Below are 22,206 nucleotides of genomic sequence, written 5' to 3'. Positions count from 1 at the left end.
ACAAATCTAAAATATAAATATATTTTCAAAGAAGAAAAAGAACATGTTATATGATATTTTTTAGCACCCAAAAACTGATTATAAAGAAACGTTATTATTTAAAGCAGAAAAAGAAAGAAATAGGCTCTGATTTATAATGCATTGTCGGAAACACTTGCTAAATGTGTATTTTTGTGTGTTTTGCTCCTAATGTTGTGTTTATAATATGACATAATATCTGTTTAAGAGGAAATAAAGCCAATGATAGTTACATGAATAATATAGTGATTAAAATAAATAGCTCATCACAATTTCGTCACTGGTTATACTAATCATGCGAAAAACTTTTATGGACTCGTTAAACTAAATCATATGCTTTGCTTAATCAAGTTGAACAACCTACCTCTGGCATTTGAACTATGTAACGAATTGCATGGATAGGAGGTCAACTATGACATACTGTACTGGTATTTGACAATGTTTGAACAATTATTTCAGCTATACCTGAAAAACTTCTGTTTGCAAGTACCCATTCAATTATGGAAATTGATGTTGATACACGCCATGTGAATGTACTTGTTGGGCATGGAGACAGTTTTGGTGTGTTTTCATTCGACTACGATTACCAAAACGAATACGTTTATTTTCCAAGATATAATGTTCGGGACATTGTACGGTAAGTTTAATTTTGTGCAATGATAGAATACCTAACAAGTTATATTTAATTCATTTTTAAGGTTTCAAATGACGCTATAAGTAACAGAAATTTCCCAAATTTATATTTTCAAAAACATAGCAACAGACGTACTATGGTACTGTTTAACCAATTGCAATCATACCTTACTGGCAAATACATGTACTTTTCAAATATATTTAGAAAATATATTTTCATAGATTTTAAGATGTTACAATCAACATAACATTTTATTAACGTTGAAATTCAGAATACTGCAAACAAATCAACCAACTAATGTATATTTCAATTATGTTTTATAACATCACTAATTTTTCTATTGTGTTTCTTGCTTGCTAATGTATAATTATGTAATTGTGAATGGATAATTGTTATCCTCTTGTAGCACCAATTATGTTCCTAAGTAGTAATAAGTTATTCTTGTCTTGTGATAAATATATGCGAAATTTTACGAGTTTGAAAGGTCGGTTCGATCGGGAATCTATAATTTCAGATTTATTTCTGTATTTAACACAATTTAAGTGATTTACAAGCCATGTGCCCACGCATAACGTAAAAGGATCTGACAACGTTCCATAATAGTTTCATAGCATTCCTTGCTATATTTTCTAAAATGGAAATTTATTTCGAAGTTTCAGTAGATTCTTTTTCAATTTAATAATAAAATTGAGAATGGAAATGGGGAATGTGTCAAAGAGACAACAACCGGCCCAAATAAAAAACAACAGCAGAGGGTCACCAACAGGTCTTCAATGTAGCGAGAAATTCCCGCACCCGGAGGCGTCCTTCAGCTGGCCCCTAAACAAATATATACTAGTCCAGTGATAATGAACGCCATACTAATTTCCAAATTGTACACAAGAAACTAAAATTAAAATAATACAAGACTAACAAAGGCCAGAGGCTCCTGACTTGGGACAGGCGCAAAAATGCGGCGGGGTTAAACATGTTTGTGAGATCTCAACCCTCCCCCTATACCTCTAACCAATGTAGTAAAGTAACCGCATAACAATACGCACATTAAAATTCAGTTCAAGAGAAATCCGAGTCTGATGTCAGAAGATATAACCAAAGAAAATAAACAAAATGACAATAATACATAAATAACAACAGACTACTAGCAGTTAACTGACATGCCAGCTCCGGACTTCAACTAAACTGACTGAAAGATTATGATTTCATCATATGAACATCAGGCACAATCCTTCCCGTTAGGGGTTTAGTATCATACCATCATAACATATATGAGAAGAACATAACCCGTGTCATGCCAACAACTGTTTTTAGAATAAATGTGTTTAGTTCCGATGCAAAGACCTTATCAATGACTCAATATTAACGCCAAAATATGCAATCTTTAATGACTTGACAACAGTATCGTAATTATATCCCTTCTTAATAAGTCTATTCAAAGGTTTTGTAAGTTTCTGAGGTGAATACTGACACCTTTGTGCTTTATAAAGAATATTACCATAAAAAATTGGATGTGAAATACCTGAACGTATTAAAAGTCTGCATGTTGAGCTATATTTACGAATAATGTCTTTATACCGATGATAAAATTTAGTAAATGTTTTGACTAGTTTGTGATATCGAAAACCCTGGTGTAATAATTTTTCAGTAATACATAAATTTTTCTCGTTAAAATCTAAAACATTGTTACATACACGAGCGACTCGTACAAGTTGAGATAAATAAACACCGTAAGATGGTGACAAGGGAACGTCACCATCTAAAAACGGATAATTAACGATAGGAAATGAAAAATCATCCCTTTTATCATAAATTTTAGTATTCAGCTTTCCATTAGTGATATAGATATCAAGATCGAGAAAAGGGCATATGAACCTTAAAGTCATATGAACCTTCAAATAAAAATGAAAAATTATGCATATGTTTTTATACTTGAATGACTAGTTTTCATTTTAAAACTTTTGGAAATATACTTTTTTTTCTGGAGAAAATTCTTTAATTTATCCAAATTTAGAAGAACATTACTTCTTCTGAATTGTTTGCTTCGGGCTCACAATTCGCCGATGTTGAGAATTGTTCAGACAGTTATATAAAGGTTAAGTACTGGTCCAGTACAAGTTCAGACTGTTAAGTATGATTCTGACTTCAGTCGAGTAACATGAAGAAAATGTCAGATCATTACAAACTGGTCGAGTAAAAGCAGTACAGCCGAGTAAAAATATCAACCATTCCAGACTTTTACTGGTTTGTAGTATCGGTCGAGTAATGTGTTGGAATAATGACTTAACTGATGAAGCTGACGAATTAAGTTTTTTATGATTAATTATACAACTGATGCTCAATATTAAAGATCTAATTGTATGTACTTTTGCTACAGTTATTCATATTATTTGAAGTGCATTATCCAAAAAATACAAAAATATATCTAAAAAGATTGTATTTGCATGAACATGATAAATACTATATTGATTAAACAAAGTAGACGATTGATAATCAGATACAAAACACCAATACTTAAAAAAAAATATGCAACAAAAGATACGATGAGACAACCAACAACTAACAAAGTACTACCAATTAACTAAGTTTTAGACAAAGACTTGACATTTTTTTCTAATCTAAATTGATCGTTACTTACTTGAAAATACACAGGACATAATCCATGTAGAGTCGATTCTGGATGTTGTGTGTCTACAGAAGCCACTCTATGATATTATTAAAAATATGCTGAGTTGTGCACAATACATATAGACAAATGTATTGTACACATTGTATGCATATTAAGTATTCAACATAAATCAACGTATTTCAATTTCAGCTCAAACTATAATGAAAGCACGCATGGTATGTTCATTAAAAACATTTTTCATTAAAACGCTTCAGAAATGCAAACATTAAATTAATTTGAATAACAACTAACTAAAATACAAATAATGAGCGTATATTTCTCCAAAAAATTTCCCGCATACATAGTAATTATTATATTTTTAAATGATCATCAGTTAATAAAATTATTTACTATACCTTCGTAGGGGTGTTTATGAACATGACTGTCTTCTTCGCTGATAAAACTATACATAATATATATACATTTGACTAACCCATCTTTTTCTTCTTTTGTAACGAAAAATTTATAAACTATTTGACATTTTCCACATGTCATATTGAAATGTAAAACATCTGAATTTTGTATATGTTTCTCGCGAAACAGAACTTACCGAAGCATGATCAGCCCTTTTATTGGGAGCACCTGCTTGCAACCTATATGTAGTTTTTTTGAGATTTGGCAAAAACACTTTTTAAAAAATCTTGTATTTTGATGTTGATGTCAAAATTATATGCGACATATTGTTTTAAGGTGATACACGTTCGTATTATGCATATTATATATGCGATGATGGAATGGCATTGCAATGGATAAAAGTGGCCCTTCATATATATCTGGAAGAATTATTAGAAAACATTTTAGCAGTAAATGCTATTATCACGTAAGGCTTTCACTCACAAAGTAAGCACTTTCAAATCCTTCTGTTCTAATTTTGTTTTTGATTAAATCGGCTATATTAAGAAACCATGAGTACAATTCCTACGGTAGAAATCCATCGCATATATTATAATAGAAATTAATCGCTTCTACAGTGAACATTAAAGTAGTGTATAATATTCCACAGTAAACATCAACCGCATAACAATATAGTATTGTAGAATTTACCCAATACCAACAAATAGTGCAGCAGCAAAATCTGAAAAGATGCTTAGTTAAGGAGTTTATACACACAAAGAACACACATCTGGAATTGTTTTTAAATGAAAAAATACATGTTAAACTTATGTTTTAATCATGCCGTAAGAAAATCGTATGGTCGAATTTCCGTAAAAATGGTTGTTTAGAGCGTTATGTAGTGGATAAGACAAAATTCACTGATACACTAAATGTTAATTATTATTGCGAATCACAATATCCCGGCTATTTTTTCATATGTCAATGTAAGAATATAACAATGATGATAAAAACTTTTCAAAATATTTACCATTACAATTTTAGAAATCATTTTACTTCAATATTTGTGATTAAACACGATTTTCACCGGTGTCATGTAATAACAGGATAATAATACAACGTTTCATTTGTGTTTATTTGGCATAATTATACACTTTGATATTTACTTTACACAAACAACTTTTATTTGAAACATTTCTTATTCGATTTACAAGAAATTTTTAATTTTGATAGAATACATCAATCCGTTACACAATTAATGTTAGAAAAGTAAGTTTTGTTGACATTACTAAAGTACGGAAAGATGCGATATATTTGAAGATTGTTAAAGAAAACCAACAAAAATGTTTAAATTTATTTCATGTGGAATTTCTTCGTTTTTTTAACTGATATTCACTTAAATTTTATCTCTAAAATCATTTAAAATAGGGGAAAAACTCATTTTTGACTCATATTATTTTAGAGCATTTTACATTTCTTGATATTTATGAAAACAATTTTTTGTATTTGTTTGTTATCTAAGCTTTTTTTCCTAGATCATATTTGCTCATGTTTAATTTCGAAATTGTTTACATGCACTTTTTCGAAGAGGGCTAAAAATGTCCTGATGTTTTGACATACATCATTATCAGTTATAGTATTTTGAACACTTAGAAATACAAATAAAACTCGTAAGTACATTACAGTATTTTTTCATTTCTTTTTCTAGATTTCGATATCCATCACAGAACATAACATTGCAACATGTTGTGAATACAACGGCCAAACCAGCAGGTATAGCTGTTGATTCCGCCAATGATCATGTTTACTGGGTTAATCATAAAAGTAACACACTTTCAAGGTGCACATTAGATGGAACAAACGTATTTGTTGTATTCACAAGTTTCAGTAACACATTTATGATACAACTCGATGTTATAAACAGGTATCATTTATTAATCATGTTAATATGTTTGCAGCATATTCTTTTGTAAATCTGTAAAAGAGATTTAATGTAAAAGGTAAATAATGGCAATAAGTCATTTGTTAACATGTTGGAACAATCAATTAAGAAAGACTGCTTTTCCTTTTAAATCGCTTTGTGCTTTTTATTTGCTGGAATACTTTTGCTTAGTGCATAGCTTTTGATGTAGTGTAAAATATTGGGTTTTTGTTCAGCAATTTACTGTTGTACTAGGTATTAATCCTTTTTTTGTTGTTTTTTTGTATTTTTTTTATATAACAAGAATGCATAACTTTGATGCATCAAAATAAATAAACACCACAAACTATTTCATTCAGTATAAGCTTTTTAATCCTCAGAAATTTAAGCTACAATTTCGACAGTGAAAGGCATGGAATATTCCGTTTATCACACAAACAGTTAATTCTTTTTTGAATTCAAGGCTTACATATAGTTAATCATTAATTCACCAAATGGAATTGTAGGCCATCAATGCTCTTCAATTTAATACTTGTTTGGCTTTCAAACTATTTTGATCTCAGCGTAAATAAAAGTAACAGTAATATACCGCTGTTCGAAAGTCATTAATCGATGATGACGAGTCTTATGCAGACGAAACGTGCGTATGCCGTATCAAATTATAAGTCTGGTACCTTTGATAACTATTGAATCACTGGGTCGATGCCACTACTTGTGGACTTGACGTTCCCGAGGATATCACCAGCCCAGCAGTCAGCCTTTCGCAGTTGAAATGAATATCAATTAAAATTGTCATTTTTTTAAATAAATTAATTGTTTCCAAAAGGACGAATCATTCAAAATACTAAGGATTTTCTTATCTCAGAATATCATTTTATTTTTGTCTTACAGTAATTCCTTAAATCTTGATATATTAATATACAGGTACTAACTATTTTCTTTAAATGATTTGAAGACAAAATATACAAACTGACATGGACTGGCTTTTCTTTTTATATCTGCATGTTTACATGTATTTCTACAAAAGTACCACATTAAATTAGGAAACGATTTACATTCACACACAAATCTTGTACCATTTGTACGGATCTCAATTATCTTTCAGATGGATGTATGTTGGTTACATTGATAACGGAATATCGAAGTCAAGATTCGATTTAACTGACATAAGTACGGTAGTTAACTTCACACTCAGCACCCGGGTATTCTGTATGGATATAGGTATGTCTCGACATTGATCAAGAACAATTGTCTTGTGTGCAAATTAATGTAAACTTACAAGTTTGAATCAATATCTCTCTATCAAGCATACATGTATCCATATATATTTTTTCATGTATGAATGTATGTATGCACTTGTATGCATTTCTAGATTATTCCGTTATTTGAAGCACTCATCGAGAGCTGCAAGGATACAATGCAATCCATTTCATTACCTGTCGGGATCAACGAATTTACAAAAATATTTACAAAGACAATACCAACCCAAAAAGATTTCAAAGACACTGGGAAATATGCTATTCTTGTGAAGGAAGCCAAAGTACTCGGCGAGAACAATCGGTACCTTTGGTGGGAACAGACAGACCGAAGAGATGTCAGAAAATTGATCTGCATGTCAAAGTAGGGGACAACTTCGACCAAACGAGACCCTTAAGTACCCATTTTAGTTTTAAATCCGGTCTTATACGAAAGAAGTGTGTGGGAGGGTGAAAATAACCCTTCTTATGTACTAGAATTTATAGTGGCCCGAGTATGATACGAACCCTGGACCTTAGGCATTGTAACCATCGGTCTTAACCACAGGCCTCGAACCAACACACAAAAAATATATACAAAATATATATAAAAAAGTAAATTTTAGACCACATATAAGAAAAAGATGTGGTATGACTTCCAATAAGACAATTCTCCCAATGCCATCTTGTTTGTCAATTCTCATTTATTCGCTATCTTTCATCTCCGCACTATGTGCCGTATAGTTGATTATTTTCGCGGGTGTAAAATATCGCGATTTTCATTGAATAAGGTACCTTTGCATGTACACTTTTAATTTAGAGGATTTTCTGTTCGCGATTTTTTTTTCTATAACCTAAAATAAGCGTAAATTTACACCCCGCAAAAATAACCCGCTATAGGGTATACTGATGCAAATAAGTGTTGCAACAAAAATATAAAATGTCATTTCATTACAAAATCATAACAAATTTCTATAATAATAGAATAGAATACACTACTGGACGAAAAAACAACTGTCCATACCAGTAACAGTCGTTGTACGACTGTCTTAGTCTGTAAAAGACAAGTAATGACTGTCAAATCTGTCATATTTCGTTGCAACAGTTCATTTATGTCTGCCCCAACTTTTCTACGGGTTGTGAAAGTCAAAAAATGCTACCATCAGTCATTTCAGAACTGTTGCAGTGGTTTACGGTGTTGTCACAGTCAAAATCTATTTATTACAGTCTTTCTAATAGTTGTGGCAGTTGCATAATGTCCGTCCCAACCTTTTAATAGTTGGGACAGTAAAAATTTGTTTGTGTCAACTTTTCAGACGTTGATGCAGTCAAAAAATGTTTGTCACAACGTTTTTAGAGTTGGGACAGTCGTTAAATGTTTGTTACAACTTTCTAAAGGTTGGCACAGTCATTAAATGTTTATTACAACTTATAAAAGGTTGACACAGTCGTTAAATGTTTAAAACAAACACTTCATAGGTTGATACAGTCGGTAAATGTTTTAATACAAATATTTTAGCGTAACGGTAGTCCATCAGTGTAAAAAAAAAATCACGTCTCACCCGGCTCTCAAGATTTGATTTTGTTGTGAAATAGTCCATAACTTATACTATTATCGTCTATCGTGCGATTGTAAACTTGTTTTGCTGTTTATTCACTTATTTTGCGATCGTTGTTTGTCTTTTGTCGTTTTCCAATTATTGCCGTAGCATTGTCCGATGACAGTCATGTGCGTTTGACTTTAAATAATCCTTTTGATATCCTTACTTTTTATTTTATAATATCTGTTTTATAACATTTTCGTTCATAACTGGTTTTAAAAACCAGAAGCTTTCGTTTAAAATAGAGTTTTAATATTATTGCAGAAGAATGAGAAGATGATAATGGATTCATTCAAATTCATATTTGATAAATTCTGCACAATAGAAAAATGTACAAGGGTGTACCTGAAATAAATTTAAAGATTATGACTAAGTTACCAATATTGTACAGCATAATAAACCCGTTTTAATTCGAATTACACCAAGAGGGACATTTCCGATGATTAAAAAAATAATTAGTAAAATCTGTCAAGTTTCATTAAAAACGGAAAACAATTCTTCACCGTAAACGATTTATCCACTTTAATTTTTTGTCGGCAAAAAAACAAAAAAACCGGGACCTCAGGTCGGCAAACTATATTTTTACACAGGTAACTACAGATGTTAGACCACATGTTCAATAATCTGAGCTGGAAAATGCAATCGGTGAGTAGAAATTATCAATATTTTAAAGCATGTCTATCGAATAATCATGGATTCATAATTTTGAAGGGAAAATGTGCACATTTGTCAACTTACAGACCTTACAATGTGTTTTCATTGGTGGATCCAAAAGGGGGGGGGGGTTCCAAGGGTTCGAACCTCCTTTGTTTTGGCCGCTCAATGCATTTAAATGGGGACATATAGTTGGACCCCCCCCCTGTTTCGTTCTGGGTTGGACCCCCCCCCCCTTTTTAGAATGGCTGGATCCGCCAATGATCCTACGGAATCTATATTGAGATACTACGATAGGCTATATATAGCTATGAATCGTCGTTCTATATTACCACACTCGTGCATAGTTGCATGTTCCAGGGAAAATATAAGCTTTGAGCCACCTTTAAGCTTCAATGTTAAAGTTGTGCATCATAATAAATCATTGAAAGTCATAAAAGACACCGTTCCCCTCCCCCTATTATCATGTGTATGTCATTTATTCCCTTAATTATTTTGCATACAACACCCTGAGTGGAATACTTAAAAGGTTACTCTATATCTTCCCCTTTTTTGTGGGAATGATTTGGTCGATTATATAGGGAATCATTCAAGCATGACTGGATCCGTGCCCCTAAGGGCAGTCAGGGGCCCTGTCCCTTATGAAAAGTTCTGGATCTGCCACTGACCATGCTGACCTATACATCATGTAGTGTACATATTGTATGTTAATGTATTGCTAACTCGGGTCATAAATTTGCATGAAATACTTGTCACTGGACATTTTATAACCAACAACCAACCGATCTTTACATGTACGTATTCATATAAATGTGTTTCTTATCATGCTTATTCTGGATTACTAGTATTTCCCTAGTTTTGCTTTATCAGCTGATAGTTTTTGTTCTATTTAGAATGCATTGTGACGTCACGATTTCCATTAAAAAAAACATGCATAGTACAAACACATATGATTTGATCATAAAATGTTAAGAAAATTATTAACTTTAAGATTAAATAGTGACTTATTTAGCAAGTGTCCATTTTCATTTAGATTTTAAATAATTCTCAAATCATGCCTGACAAGAAAACATTATTATATTTGATAATAGCATGCATATGCCAGGCATGGAAAGTGAATAAATATTTTAAAAATGGTTTAAAATAGCATTAATCATCAAAATAAAACAATATTATTAAATTAATGTTCCTGAAACAAGGCACAGAGTCATAACCAGTTGCCATTTAAACACAGTTGATTAAACAAATTGTGCTAATTCAATTAGTAATTGTTTTATCATGTACTACATTGTTTAAAAAACACATATTAAAAGAGCAAAGCTAGCATCATAATTGTATTCTTTTTAGATTTAACATAGAATTTATATTAAATCACTATAATTTGTTAATACTTTGAACCCAAACTATATATTTTCATGTGAAATTTTTATATAAATTGCCCTGTTAGCATTGTTTTTCAAAATTCATTTGTGCCATACATGTTATCTAACTTACAAGTAGTAACATTCAATGGTCATTATATTTATTCCGCAATGATTAAGGACCTTCTAATCATACGTCATATATATTTTTCGACACGCATTCAATTGTGTTTTCCTTACTTTATTGTTGCCTATATTAAACTGTTGGGTTGATGCATCATTGATATATCCCACATCTCCTTTGATCATGTGCATTCACATACGACTGCAGATTTTTTGCATTTTTTACATAATCATGATAATTATTTTATGTTAACATTCAATATGTCAGGAAAACATAACAAAAAAATCTATCTGTATGCATATTTTTCTATGTTAACATGGTATAAACTTTTTATAAGTATTTTATGAAGCTCAAAATATTTTTTTATAGATATATTATTATCCAGTAAGTTCTCATAAAATTTACTGTGTTAACAGCTGCATTGTATGTGTTGTATCTACTAATTTAGTCTAAAACAATTTTTTAAAATTTAAATTCAAAATTAACAATTAAAATATTTGTTTTTACTGAATATGACCATGCAAATGTGACATTAAAATAGGTAATAATCAGGATGTTAACACTGGATATGCGATAGGTAATAATCAGAAATTCTTATATATACATGATCTAGCTAATATACAAATTAAGACACAATAGTTTATTGCCCTGGGGGATGATATTTAATCTGTCATTGGTATAATGATACGATTTTATAATAATGTTCACAAATTATCATGATTAAAATTGTCCTCTTCAAAATTTTGATAACTTTTTCAAAACAAATTATAATTAAAGAAAAATATGAAACAGCAGGATATATATTATTTTGGATATTAAAATGCAAATTTTAAAAGTAATCTGAATATTGATTTATTAAAGTAAAATTGGGTAAATAACTAAATTAAATAAAAAAGTGAGCTGCAAAGCATTATTTAATGCAAGCTGTTATAACAAATGAATAAGTAAAAAGTATTCAGGGTAACACAAAAGATGTAAAAATTATTAAACTCAAGGATTTAAAACATTAACTGGGATGGTTAAGTCTTGGAACAATATTTTTACATCACAAAGGTTTATTCATTATATGCACTGGACAAAGGTAAAGTCAATATCATCTACATGTATATAGTAACAGGGCATTTATTTATTTTATTTTTTCGTTCCTTAAACTTTTCTTTGTCATGTTTGTAGTATCAATATATTTCATATGATAAACATTAAAATGAACAAAAGAAATAACCTGTTGTGTTTTAGAGAGGAATAACTATGTCCATGATGTCTGACTTTAAAGAATTGATGAAAAAAAGTATGGTGTGAGCCTCAATGAGACAGTAACCCTTCATTGAAAGAACACAATCACACTTAACAAATCATTAATGCAGGAAAAAAGACAACACTATATAGAATTTAGACCCCCTTAAAAGATTTATTTTTTCTGTTAATAGGGACTTGAAAACAGAATTGTATTTGTGCTAGAATTTTTTGGTCAATCAAATGAGAAGTGCTAGTTTTATCTAGGTATTGTAATTAACTTTCTTATTTATATTGCACAATGTATATACATGTAGTATTATATATTTATTATTAGTTAAACATTTACTGTACTTGAGTCTAAATGTATATTTTATTTTGTAGAATCATACTGAATATGTATTGGTTTGACCATGATTCCCACTTAGAATATGACACCTGCTAGTACATGTGCACTTTGATGCATAGAAAATATAGATGTCACTGAGTCGCTGTATAGCTGCAAATTGTGAAACAATGGATTAATTCATTATTTAATGCTAGTTATCTATTGTTTTTGGAAATTATGAATATGGAGTGCAGCATTATTCCATGATGATAATGTGATGTACTGATTAAATTGGACGAGAAGAAAATTGCATGCCTAATGTACAAAAAGGAAAATTACAAATTGTATTAAAGGAGGACCACATTACTGGAGGACTAATTACCTTGGATTATCATGATCAATTGTGAATTTGGAATAACAAAATTTCGTAGTTGCAGTGAATATTAATAGTGCAATCATACATGTACATTATTTCTGAATTCCATGAATACCCAGGATAACTATTCATTTGAAATAGCAATTTGAAATAATGAAAATGCATAGTTTCAGTGAATACTACTAATAATAGTGCATCATATCTGAATTCATGAATACTTTTAATTAGTGGATAATCAGTCATTTTAATATAATAACAATATGGATAATGTGAATTTCTAGTTTTAGTGAAATTAACAAAACAGTACATGTATATTGCATCTGAAGTTTATGTTGGCATTGCAATTGTTAACTACCGACAGCATGTCCAGGGTGTGTAAAAAGATCTTAACCAACTATGAGGGTCTCGTGCAGTCCGTGTCAATTGTTTAGATGACTGCTTGCTGTACTTAAATTATTAAAGTCTGAATTAGAATTAAATAAAAATCTTAATTAGCATGATTAGTCATGTTAGTGGCCAAGTGTTCATGGTTTTTGAAACAAATAAACCATGCACATACATTAAAGTATAATTTTATTATCCCTCCTGCAACAAAAGTTGAAGTACATGCATGCAAGCCAAGAAATATGTATTACAATCTGGCAGTGGCTACAGCGTACTGTTTTGTATTTAAGCTTCACCAGATACATTTTAGAAGCTGAAATGCCTGGATACTTCCTTATGTTATGAAGTTTCTGTTATTGATTTGTTCATTGCACTTCACCTAGTTTTCATGGTACACTACATGTACATGTAACTGTTTACAAAACAAATATTACTGTTTGAACAGTCACAGTGAAATACACTCGAAGTCTTAAATGTATAACATACAAGTACACACCCGTGATATCGCGGGTCCGTGACTGAATTAAAGTATATAACTATGCCTAAGCCTTATTTTAGTAATTGGTATTGTCATCTGATAATGTCATGTCGATTATAAGATACACAGTTTTCTCTGCTTTCAAATCTTTCTGTATGAACCTGTCGACCTGGAAATTATCAATTATTGGAAATAATAATTATTTTGAAAACAAAAGGTCCAGGCTATCCAGGAATGGGGTATTTTTTAATTAACAGCATTGTCCTATATTAGTTATCTTAGAAAGTCTTGCTGATTGCTGAATAAAGCTACAATAGGGAACAATTTGACAATGAATGATTGAATTTAGTAATGTCAGCCCTTTGATTATGACCCGTGTATATAGTAAAATCCTAAATACATCGTTTGGTGGTGCGCCTGTCAAATGCGGAACGTACAGATAAAGTTATAGCTAACAGGTGAATATACTATTGGTATGGGTATCGGATTAGACCCGGAACTTGTTAATTATTGGCAATATTAATTATGTGGAAAACAAAAGGGTCTGGAGTGGTGTAATTTTTAATCTACACCATTGTCCTATATTAGTTATATATATACAGAGTTGAATTCTTTGATTTGTCGTTTTTACCCGATGACGGCTGACAAATTGGACCTCGTAATTTTAGTATTATAGATGTATATTAATTGAGTTACTGGATTATTTGTTATGGTATCTTGAAAGGTGTACATGTCTCAGTGTCTGTCAGGCAAGGTTGGCCTGATCCTGACTTCATTTCATGGATCAGTGATTAAGGTTACTTCAGTTACATGTAATTTGTCAAGTTTGTTTCTCACACATGTTTAAAAATACTACAAGCAGTAGGAAAAGTAGGTCAACTATATTTGGTTTATGAAATGAGTGTATGGTGAATATGTGTAATCATTTGCATCAGACTTTGACCCCAATGAAAATGTCATGGTTCATTGAACAATGCTTAGTTTTTGTGGTTTGATCTATTTCCAAATGTTTCTCAGATGCTACAGTATAAACTATATGTACATGCATGACATGTATAGGATCACTGTTTTTGGAATATTATTGGATGTTCATAAGTTAGTTTTCATGGTTTGGATGTTAAGAATGTAAAGTCTATTTCACAGACAGTATAAATCACTAAATTTTGGGTACTTCATTTTCAAAGGTTAATGAAAATTGAAAGTTTATGTGATACTTGTACATGTAGTAAAACCTTCATACATGTAGGCAAAGCAGAGATGACATTTCAGCATTTGCACAGTCACTCTTGTTTACATCTGACACCAGTGATCATGTCTACATCTTGATTATACACATGTAGCTGCTTTTTGATAACAAAAGTCTGACAACTATTAACAATTGTTATAATTCATTTGATAATACTAGGTATTTTAGTCTTGTATAACATATAAAAAAGATGTTGTATGATTGCCAATGAGACAACTATCCACAAAAGACCAAAATGACACACACATTAACAATTTTAGGTAACCATACGGCCTTCAACAATGAGGAAAGCCCATACCACATAGTCAGCTATAAAAGGTTCTGATAAGACAATGTAAAACAATTCAAACGAGAAAACTAATGGCCTTATTTATTTTAAAAAATGAACGAAAAACAAATATGTAACACATAAACAAACGACAACCACTGACTTGGGACAGGCACATACATAAATAATGTGGCGGGGTTAAACATGTTAGCGAGTTCCCAACCCTCCCACTAACCTGGGACATTGGTATAACATGTACTGTATGATAACCAGAATAAGGAGATGTGGTATGAATTTCAATAAGACAACCATCAACCGTAAACCAAGACCGGGATCTCCATGGATGAAAATTGAACAATGGAGGAACTTCAAGTGAAGTAATGTAATTGTTAGTAACTGTACATCCTTCAACAATGTGCAAAATCAGTTCCCCATAAGTGTGATAATGAAAAACCTATAACAGGCCTAGCTATATTGGATAATGTAACACCGTGTAAACAAGTTCAGATGAGAAACCCAAGTTGGATTTTTATACCATGTATACAAAAGCAACATTGATACGTCAGTGATGACAAATATATTGTGGTTAATCAAAGACTTGTACTATAATAGTTGATCATCTGCCCTTATTCATGTTTTTCTACAAATCAATTCTATCTGCTTTTGAATAAATGCCTTCTAAATATATATCCCAAGATGTTAAGCAACATTTTCCCATTGTTTTCCATAAACACAATAAGCATTACAAAGTCATATATGTATAACGCACTAAATCATTATAGGTCAATGTATAGCCTCAGGTGCGGATCCAGGGGGGGGGGGTTCCGGGTGTTTGAAAATGTTTTTAAAATGGCTGGATCCGCTCCTTGGCCTTCAACATGGAGCCTCGGCTCACACCGAAAACAAAAAATTGTAAAGGGACCCAAAATATTGTCTGTACATAATTATCTATCTATTTATCTAGTAACATTGTTAGTTTTCTTTACTGATTGAATAATATGTCATTATTGTACAAGCATTTATGGGATTAAATAATTTGAATTTGAACTATTGAAATGGGAAAATATTTTGGATAAACGTTAGTACATCTGATCAACTGAAACCACACAAGAGAATCCGATGTCAGTCTTTAGAATTTAATAAGACCGGAGTCTAAAGAATACATCAAGTTCTAAAAAGTGATGTGAAAAAAATAAAAGAATTAAGATTTGATTTCCCTGTCTTAAAACAATGCGAGTTTTCATGTTTTGAACATTTGAACTTTCACTTGTTTTATATTTTATGATGTGAAATTGTCTATTTATATGCGTGGATTAAGTTTTTAGGCAATATGAACATTTTAATCAATTTTAAGTATATGAAAAGGAAAAAAAGTGATTTTCTTTTAGCTTTTAGATCTTTTTATCATATCACGAAAGGCGAACTATTTTACATTTTACTGCTGCAAATCTATTATTCTTTTTATAAGTGCGAACTTGAGTGTAGCAACTTATTTTACAACATTGTCTTTTAAGAATGAACTATTTTACTACATTGTCTCTTAAGAATGAACTATTTTACTACGTAAACATATATAATCCCATTGTATATATGTCCGGTAACTAGCCTAACAATTTTAAACGCAACTAAGAATACATACAACAAGATATATGTGAAACTACAAAAGTGATCCTGTATATAGCGTTGGAGGATGGAATTATTCAAATTATAGTGTAAATATATTCCTACTTGTATGGTGGTGGGTTTTGTTTTACATGCCTTAACGGTGTGGTTGTCCTACAAAGGATGTGAAGATTTGGAAGAAGAAGAAGCTAGTTATTTTGTCGGGTCTTGAACAGTACGTCCATCTACTAGTATTTACATAAATTATGTATGGTAAATTATTTGCGAAAAATCCAGTGAAAATATGAATTTTTCTCGCGAGTGATAATATTTTTTTACCTCAATCATGAATGCTGACGTGCCATTTACCTGTATCATGTGTATCAATTAAAATTGAACTTCAAATAGACCATTCCGTACAATGTACAATACAAAGTCGAGTTAATATTGAACTATTCAAAAATAAAATAAGGTAAAATAAAATAAATTAAATTCAGATAGATTTAAGATATGTTTTCCATAGCTGGAAAAGATGTGTTAAATGTCTGATTTTTTTTACATGTATAGAAATCAAAATGATTATACGGCAATATTTATAATTTTACAAGAAATGTAGCCCCCCAAAAATTAGTGTGTGAAATAAGCCCTCAAGAAAATATAAAGCAGTTTTATGTGGGGATAAGTTTGACAAGTGTGTGTATTAGGAGTTCCCCGCTAGGTTTAGAGTATATCATGTATATTCACCGTTTTTATGAAGTGATGTGATTCGTAAAACTACGGGTATTGAAAACAACCGTGTATGCATGAACGATTTTACACCTAACTAATTTAATAGAAAAATAATTAAATTGTTATTTAGATGATATAAAAATTGTCAACTTTTAATTCAGTTATAAAGATACATTTGGTAACAAATATATTGGGTAACGTTTTTCGATTTTTCTGTTAGTTGATATATCTTTTATCTAGTGAAATTGCAGGTATCTAGTGATGGTTCCGATTTTATTGGTTCGAAGAGATAAGGGCGAGGAAGCGTTAAAAAAATATATAAATTCAGTACATTCACTAAATAACCGAGGAATACAAAAATGTGTTCAGCGGCAAATATTTCAAAATACTTTTTTTCTAAATCCATATCTATCTAAAATTAATGTATTACATTGGAGTGATAGTTGTTTCTCTTTGTCACAACCTTATATTTCACACAGTAAATTTTTTTTTACAAATAATTGAACCTATATCCCTGACTGTTAGACATTTTGTATCCGTGACTTTTAAGTGACTTTTAAGTGTACATGAAGATCAATGTTTGGAAGTTGCTACGCGTATAAATTAGCTATGCCTATACAATGGTTGTAGCTATCATATTTTAACTGTTACAACTTTTTCTGCGTTTAAACAGTTTATTTATGACTGTTTCAACGTTTTCCGTGTTGGTACAGTAATTAAATGACTGTTACAACTTTCAAATGGTTGCATCAGTTTTATTACGACTGTGACAACCATTTAGGCGTTTAATCAGTTTATTTATGACTGTTGCAACGTTTTTGGAGTTGGGACAGTTGTAAATCAACTGTTACAACTTTGAAATAGTTGTATCAGTCCTTTAATAACGGTGACAGTTATTTCTTGCGTTGTTACAGTCGATTTATGTTGTAGACAAACACTTTTAAAGTTGGGACAGTTACAAAAAAACTGCAGCAGTCAAATTTAACAACTGTTACAACTTTAACAAACATTACCAGTCTTAGAACGACTGTTACTGGTATGGACAGACGTTTTTTCGTCCAGTAGTGATAATGACATGTCAGAAGGAACATGCATGTTTATCACTCACATTCACTAGGAATTTCTTTGTACGGAGCGCAGTAGGGTCAAAATTCAGAAACGAGTATAGGGTTATTCAAAATCAATTTCTCGTTCATCCTCCACGTGCATAAATGAAGGATTGGCAAGCACCCCTGTAGCTCTCCTCAGCTTATGCATTACTCTTGTAACCGGAATAAACTTGTCACGTGTTGATGTTAATCGAAAGTAGTGCCCCTCCTTCTGTGTTTGTTTTTGGGTCTACCAGATATCGGCCTTTCCTGTGCAGTTGCAATTTGTGGACATCTGTTTGTTAGTGTCTTAACTGTTGACTTATGCACATAAGCCGCGACGTCGGCAACACTCATTCCGGCATCAACCTTTCCAATAGATTTTTGACGGTCATTTTCGAGGAGGCCTTGTTGACGCCCCATGCAATTTTTTCTAATGTTTATTTGTTTTTCCTACCAATGGTTTGTCTCTGAACGTTAGTGAAAAACAAAATTTTGAATTTCGTTTTAAAAGTATAGATAAAGAAAATAAAACATGAATTACACATTGATTGTAATTTTATTCTTGCCCCTGCTTCATTTATGTACGTTTGTATGATTTGTAGATTCATGTTGAACGTTTTACGATGATATAACATTAAGTCGCTTTATATCAATAGATAAATAAAATACATAAATGGATAAAAGACATATGAATTAATAATACATACTATATAAATCTATAAATAAATGAATAAAGAAAGAAAGAAATATATATATAATTAAATAAATACATACATAAATAAAAAAAAAAACATTAACATTTTTTTTTTTTAAATTGAAAATTTTTATTAATTAATTCAATAATATAAATACAGAATGCAACAAGAATGAATAGTCCATTGCATTATCTAACTGAACGTTGTACACCTATTTATTTTTACCTGATGGATACATTAAAATTGTTTAAGCAACTGTTTGATTATATTTTAGAAATGACTGAACAAAGACTGTATTGGATGAATAACGATGGTGACATTAAATCGGTTAATGTGGATGGTTCTGATGTTCAAACAATCATTTCAACAAGTTCATCTTCTAATGAATACGATGCTATATGTGTATTGGGTAGTTACATTTACTATGCTGATAATAACAAGCAGTTAATTATGAGGAATAAATCACAAGAATCAACAGCCACTGTTCTATACACCGACATAAGCCATATTAATAGTATATATAAGTTTCATTCACCAGGTACGTAAATATTGAATTATGAAATAGCATAGAATAAGACTGACAATATATAGTAATAGCAGGAGTTGACATCTGCTTGATTTTGGAGTCAACAGTTTTTGATGATATCATACTTAACAATTGCACAAAAATTTAAAAAAAAAAAAAAAAAGGTACAATAAATTCCAGACACTCAAACAAAAACCAGATATCAGGAAAGAAATGCTAAACAAAAAAGAAAAAACAAATTTCACAAATGTTTTTGCGTTGATTTTATTAGAATGTGAAATAGTTGATTTATGATGCCTTAAACTAATTGACTTATGTTTTCATATTTTGATAGCATTTGATGAATATTGTATTTATAGCTTAAGCTTTCATATATTTATAATTAACTTGTGTATTGTTAATTGCTTGTTGATGTGTTATTTTTGTATTCATTATTATCAAAAATTGTTTATTGTTATTACTATATTTGATTTAGTACTATCGACTTAACTTACCTAGCTTATAACGACAGTTTTATACATGATATTCATTTGTTAAACAGAAAACATTAAAAAAAACTACTTTTTTTTATGTAAAATCAGTAAGTATATGTAAATACATTTCAGTACATTTATTTAAAATAATGCTGATTAAGACTTTGACTTCCTTATATCAGCAAAAACATGCAATTTTGTTTTAAAAAGTATTGTTTGTTTTTTTGATAACGATAAAGAATCATTAAAACAGGTAATTAAGATTACTTTTGAGTGTTTTAATGAAATACAACGATATTACTATATTGGTCATGCTTGCGGTAAGTATTATTATATTTCTTTAATTTTAGTCAAAACACTATTATCATGATTATTTAGACCTTTTGTGTCACAACCGGTCTTTTAAAACTATAGTAAACGTTATTTGAAACAGTTTTTTTTTTTTTGATTTTGGATCCTCAATGGTCTTCAACTTTCTATTTGTTTGGCTTTATACACATTTCGATATGAGCGTCACTGATGAGTCCTATATAGACGAAACGCGCGTCTGGCGTACTAGATTATAATCCTGGTACCTTTGATAACTATTTCAACATTTTCAAAGCAGAATACTAAAGAGACGTTTCAATCATAAATCAATGTTCCATTATTCGGCTATCGGAACGCCATATTTAATATACTTTTACTATATATTGCATGAAATGATGTGATAAAGGTTTTAGTCTTTCGAGATTCGTCGCCAAAAGTATCGTTTTTTATTCCTTCTTTGTTCAAGTAATGTCCTTTTTTTCTTTTTTAATAATCGGCAAAACACAATAAATGACTTTTAGTATAGACACTCAATTTTTTCATGTTAACATATAAAAGTTACTTCTATCAATAACAGTTACATAAGTAAAGGGAATTTCTCACTCTCCGGAACACCGAATTTGTATTAACCACAAGCAACATCATTGATCAACTGAGATCTTTCCTTGTTATTTTAGGGTATGCGATGTTAAGTCTTTTTTTGATGTCGTATTGTGAGCAATGATCGTCTTTTCATAATAAATAAGGATTTGTCTTTATGTGTTTGGAATGTTCCTTTGATATTTTTTGCTGCATTTTTATGCAAACAATAAATATGGACTATATGATAATTTGTCTTTAATAATTATTCAGACTGGTGTATCTTCCAGCTCTTTTTTAAGCGGTTGACCTACAACTCAATATAGAGGGAATGTGAGACTAGCTGTTTGCATTAATTATGTTAGAAAACAAGACAACTACCTCACATTGATAACCCAATGTAAGTATAGGAGATGATGAAATAGGATATATTTGTTTGTTTTCGATTACAAGGTATACCATAATTTTAGGAGTTGCGACAAAACTCTTATAATTGCGATACGTTCTTTAAAAAACACAAATACCCAAATAGGACGGTATTTATAGCAACTCGTTTTACACATTTGTTCTGTGAAAATACATAATTTAAATCATAAATTGAATAAGAGAAGTTATAAATGCAATCTAAGCCACACAAAGTTAAAATTGTAATTGATGTTCAGCAATGTTAATTTTCGAAAACACAATGCATTACATCAAATTTATAATAACCTTCAGAAGTTAGTGTCACTGATATCTGTATTATTAGTTTGTTGAACTTTCTTTCATGCAATGTGTTTTTCGTTATCTAAGATTTGAATATTGCTTTTTTTTTTTAATTTGTATTGAGTTGTTAAAGCTTCTAAAAAATTAAGACAGCTAACGAGTAGCTTAGAGTCTCTCTTTTTGAAACATAATTCCCCTGGGTCAATACTTGTTTTTAGCAGGTTCCTCTATATTTTCAGATGTAGTAACTGTCGCATTTTATAGCAAAATGCTGATAATCACCCGATATATTAATAAAAAGACAAACTAAAAGAGTGTCGCGAAGAAATCAAACATATTGTTTGAATCTAGTAGCCTCGACCTGGACGTGAACTGCCTTTCTCATTGTTGCTAGAGCACAGTTTCAAGTTGAAAATAAAACAATAATGCGTTGTTCATAAAAGTGAAAAAAGACAAGTTGACATTTAAAAAGAGATGCATAAAATGTTTCAAACTATGTATATTGATGCTTCATTTAATTCATGTTTAGTTTATATATAATTATTTGATATCCATGTTACTAATATTGACAGACGCGAATTTTCAATAATGGGTAATGCAGAGATACATAACGAAATATATATTAATGCATGCTCAAATGA

General features: G+C 30.7%; 1 protein-coding gene and 1 long non-coding RNA gene across 15 annotated transcripts in view; both read left to right on the top strand.

The window, feature by feature from the left end:
* The window catches only part of LOC143083608 (uncharacterized), a 121,640-nt gene that overhangs the window by 6,315 nt on the left and 93,119 nt on the right, over positions 1–22,206 (top strand). For 3 of the 14 annotated variants that reach the window (XM_076259881.1, XM_076259877.1, XM_076259878.1), the window contains exons 2-6: positions 478–655; positions 5,356–5,571; positions 6,674–6,789; positions 19,248–19,511; positions 21,163–21,260. Coding sequence is in view for 11 of the 14 variants with exons in the window: in XM_076259877.1 (XP_076115992.1) it covers positions 478–655; positions 5,356–5,571; positions 6,674–6,789; positions 19,248–19,511; positions 21,163–21,197 (809 nt within the window). In the remaining 3 variants the exon portion in view is untranslated. The other 11 variants (XM_076259873.1, XM_076259875.1, XM_076259882.1 and 8 more) reach the window with 9 other exon arrangements.
* On the top strand, positions 8,730–13,005 carry LOC143083606 (uncharacterized). The gene is made up of 2 exons (XR_012980804.1): positions 8,730–9,049; positions 12,161–13,005. It is a non-coding gene; the product is annotated as an uncharacterized LOC143083606 (long non-coding RNA).

The sequence above is a fragment of the Mytilus galloprovincialis genome, chromosome 7 (genome assembly GCF_965363235.1).
Source record: "Mytilus galloprovincialis chromosome 7, xbMytGall1.hap1.1, whole genome shotgun sequence".
Lineage (NCBI taxonomy): Eukaryota > Metazoa > Mollusca > Bivalvia > Mytilida > Mytilidae > Mytilus > Mytilus galloprovincialis.
This window is presented reverse-complemented; position numbering and strand designations above follow the sequence as displayed.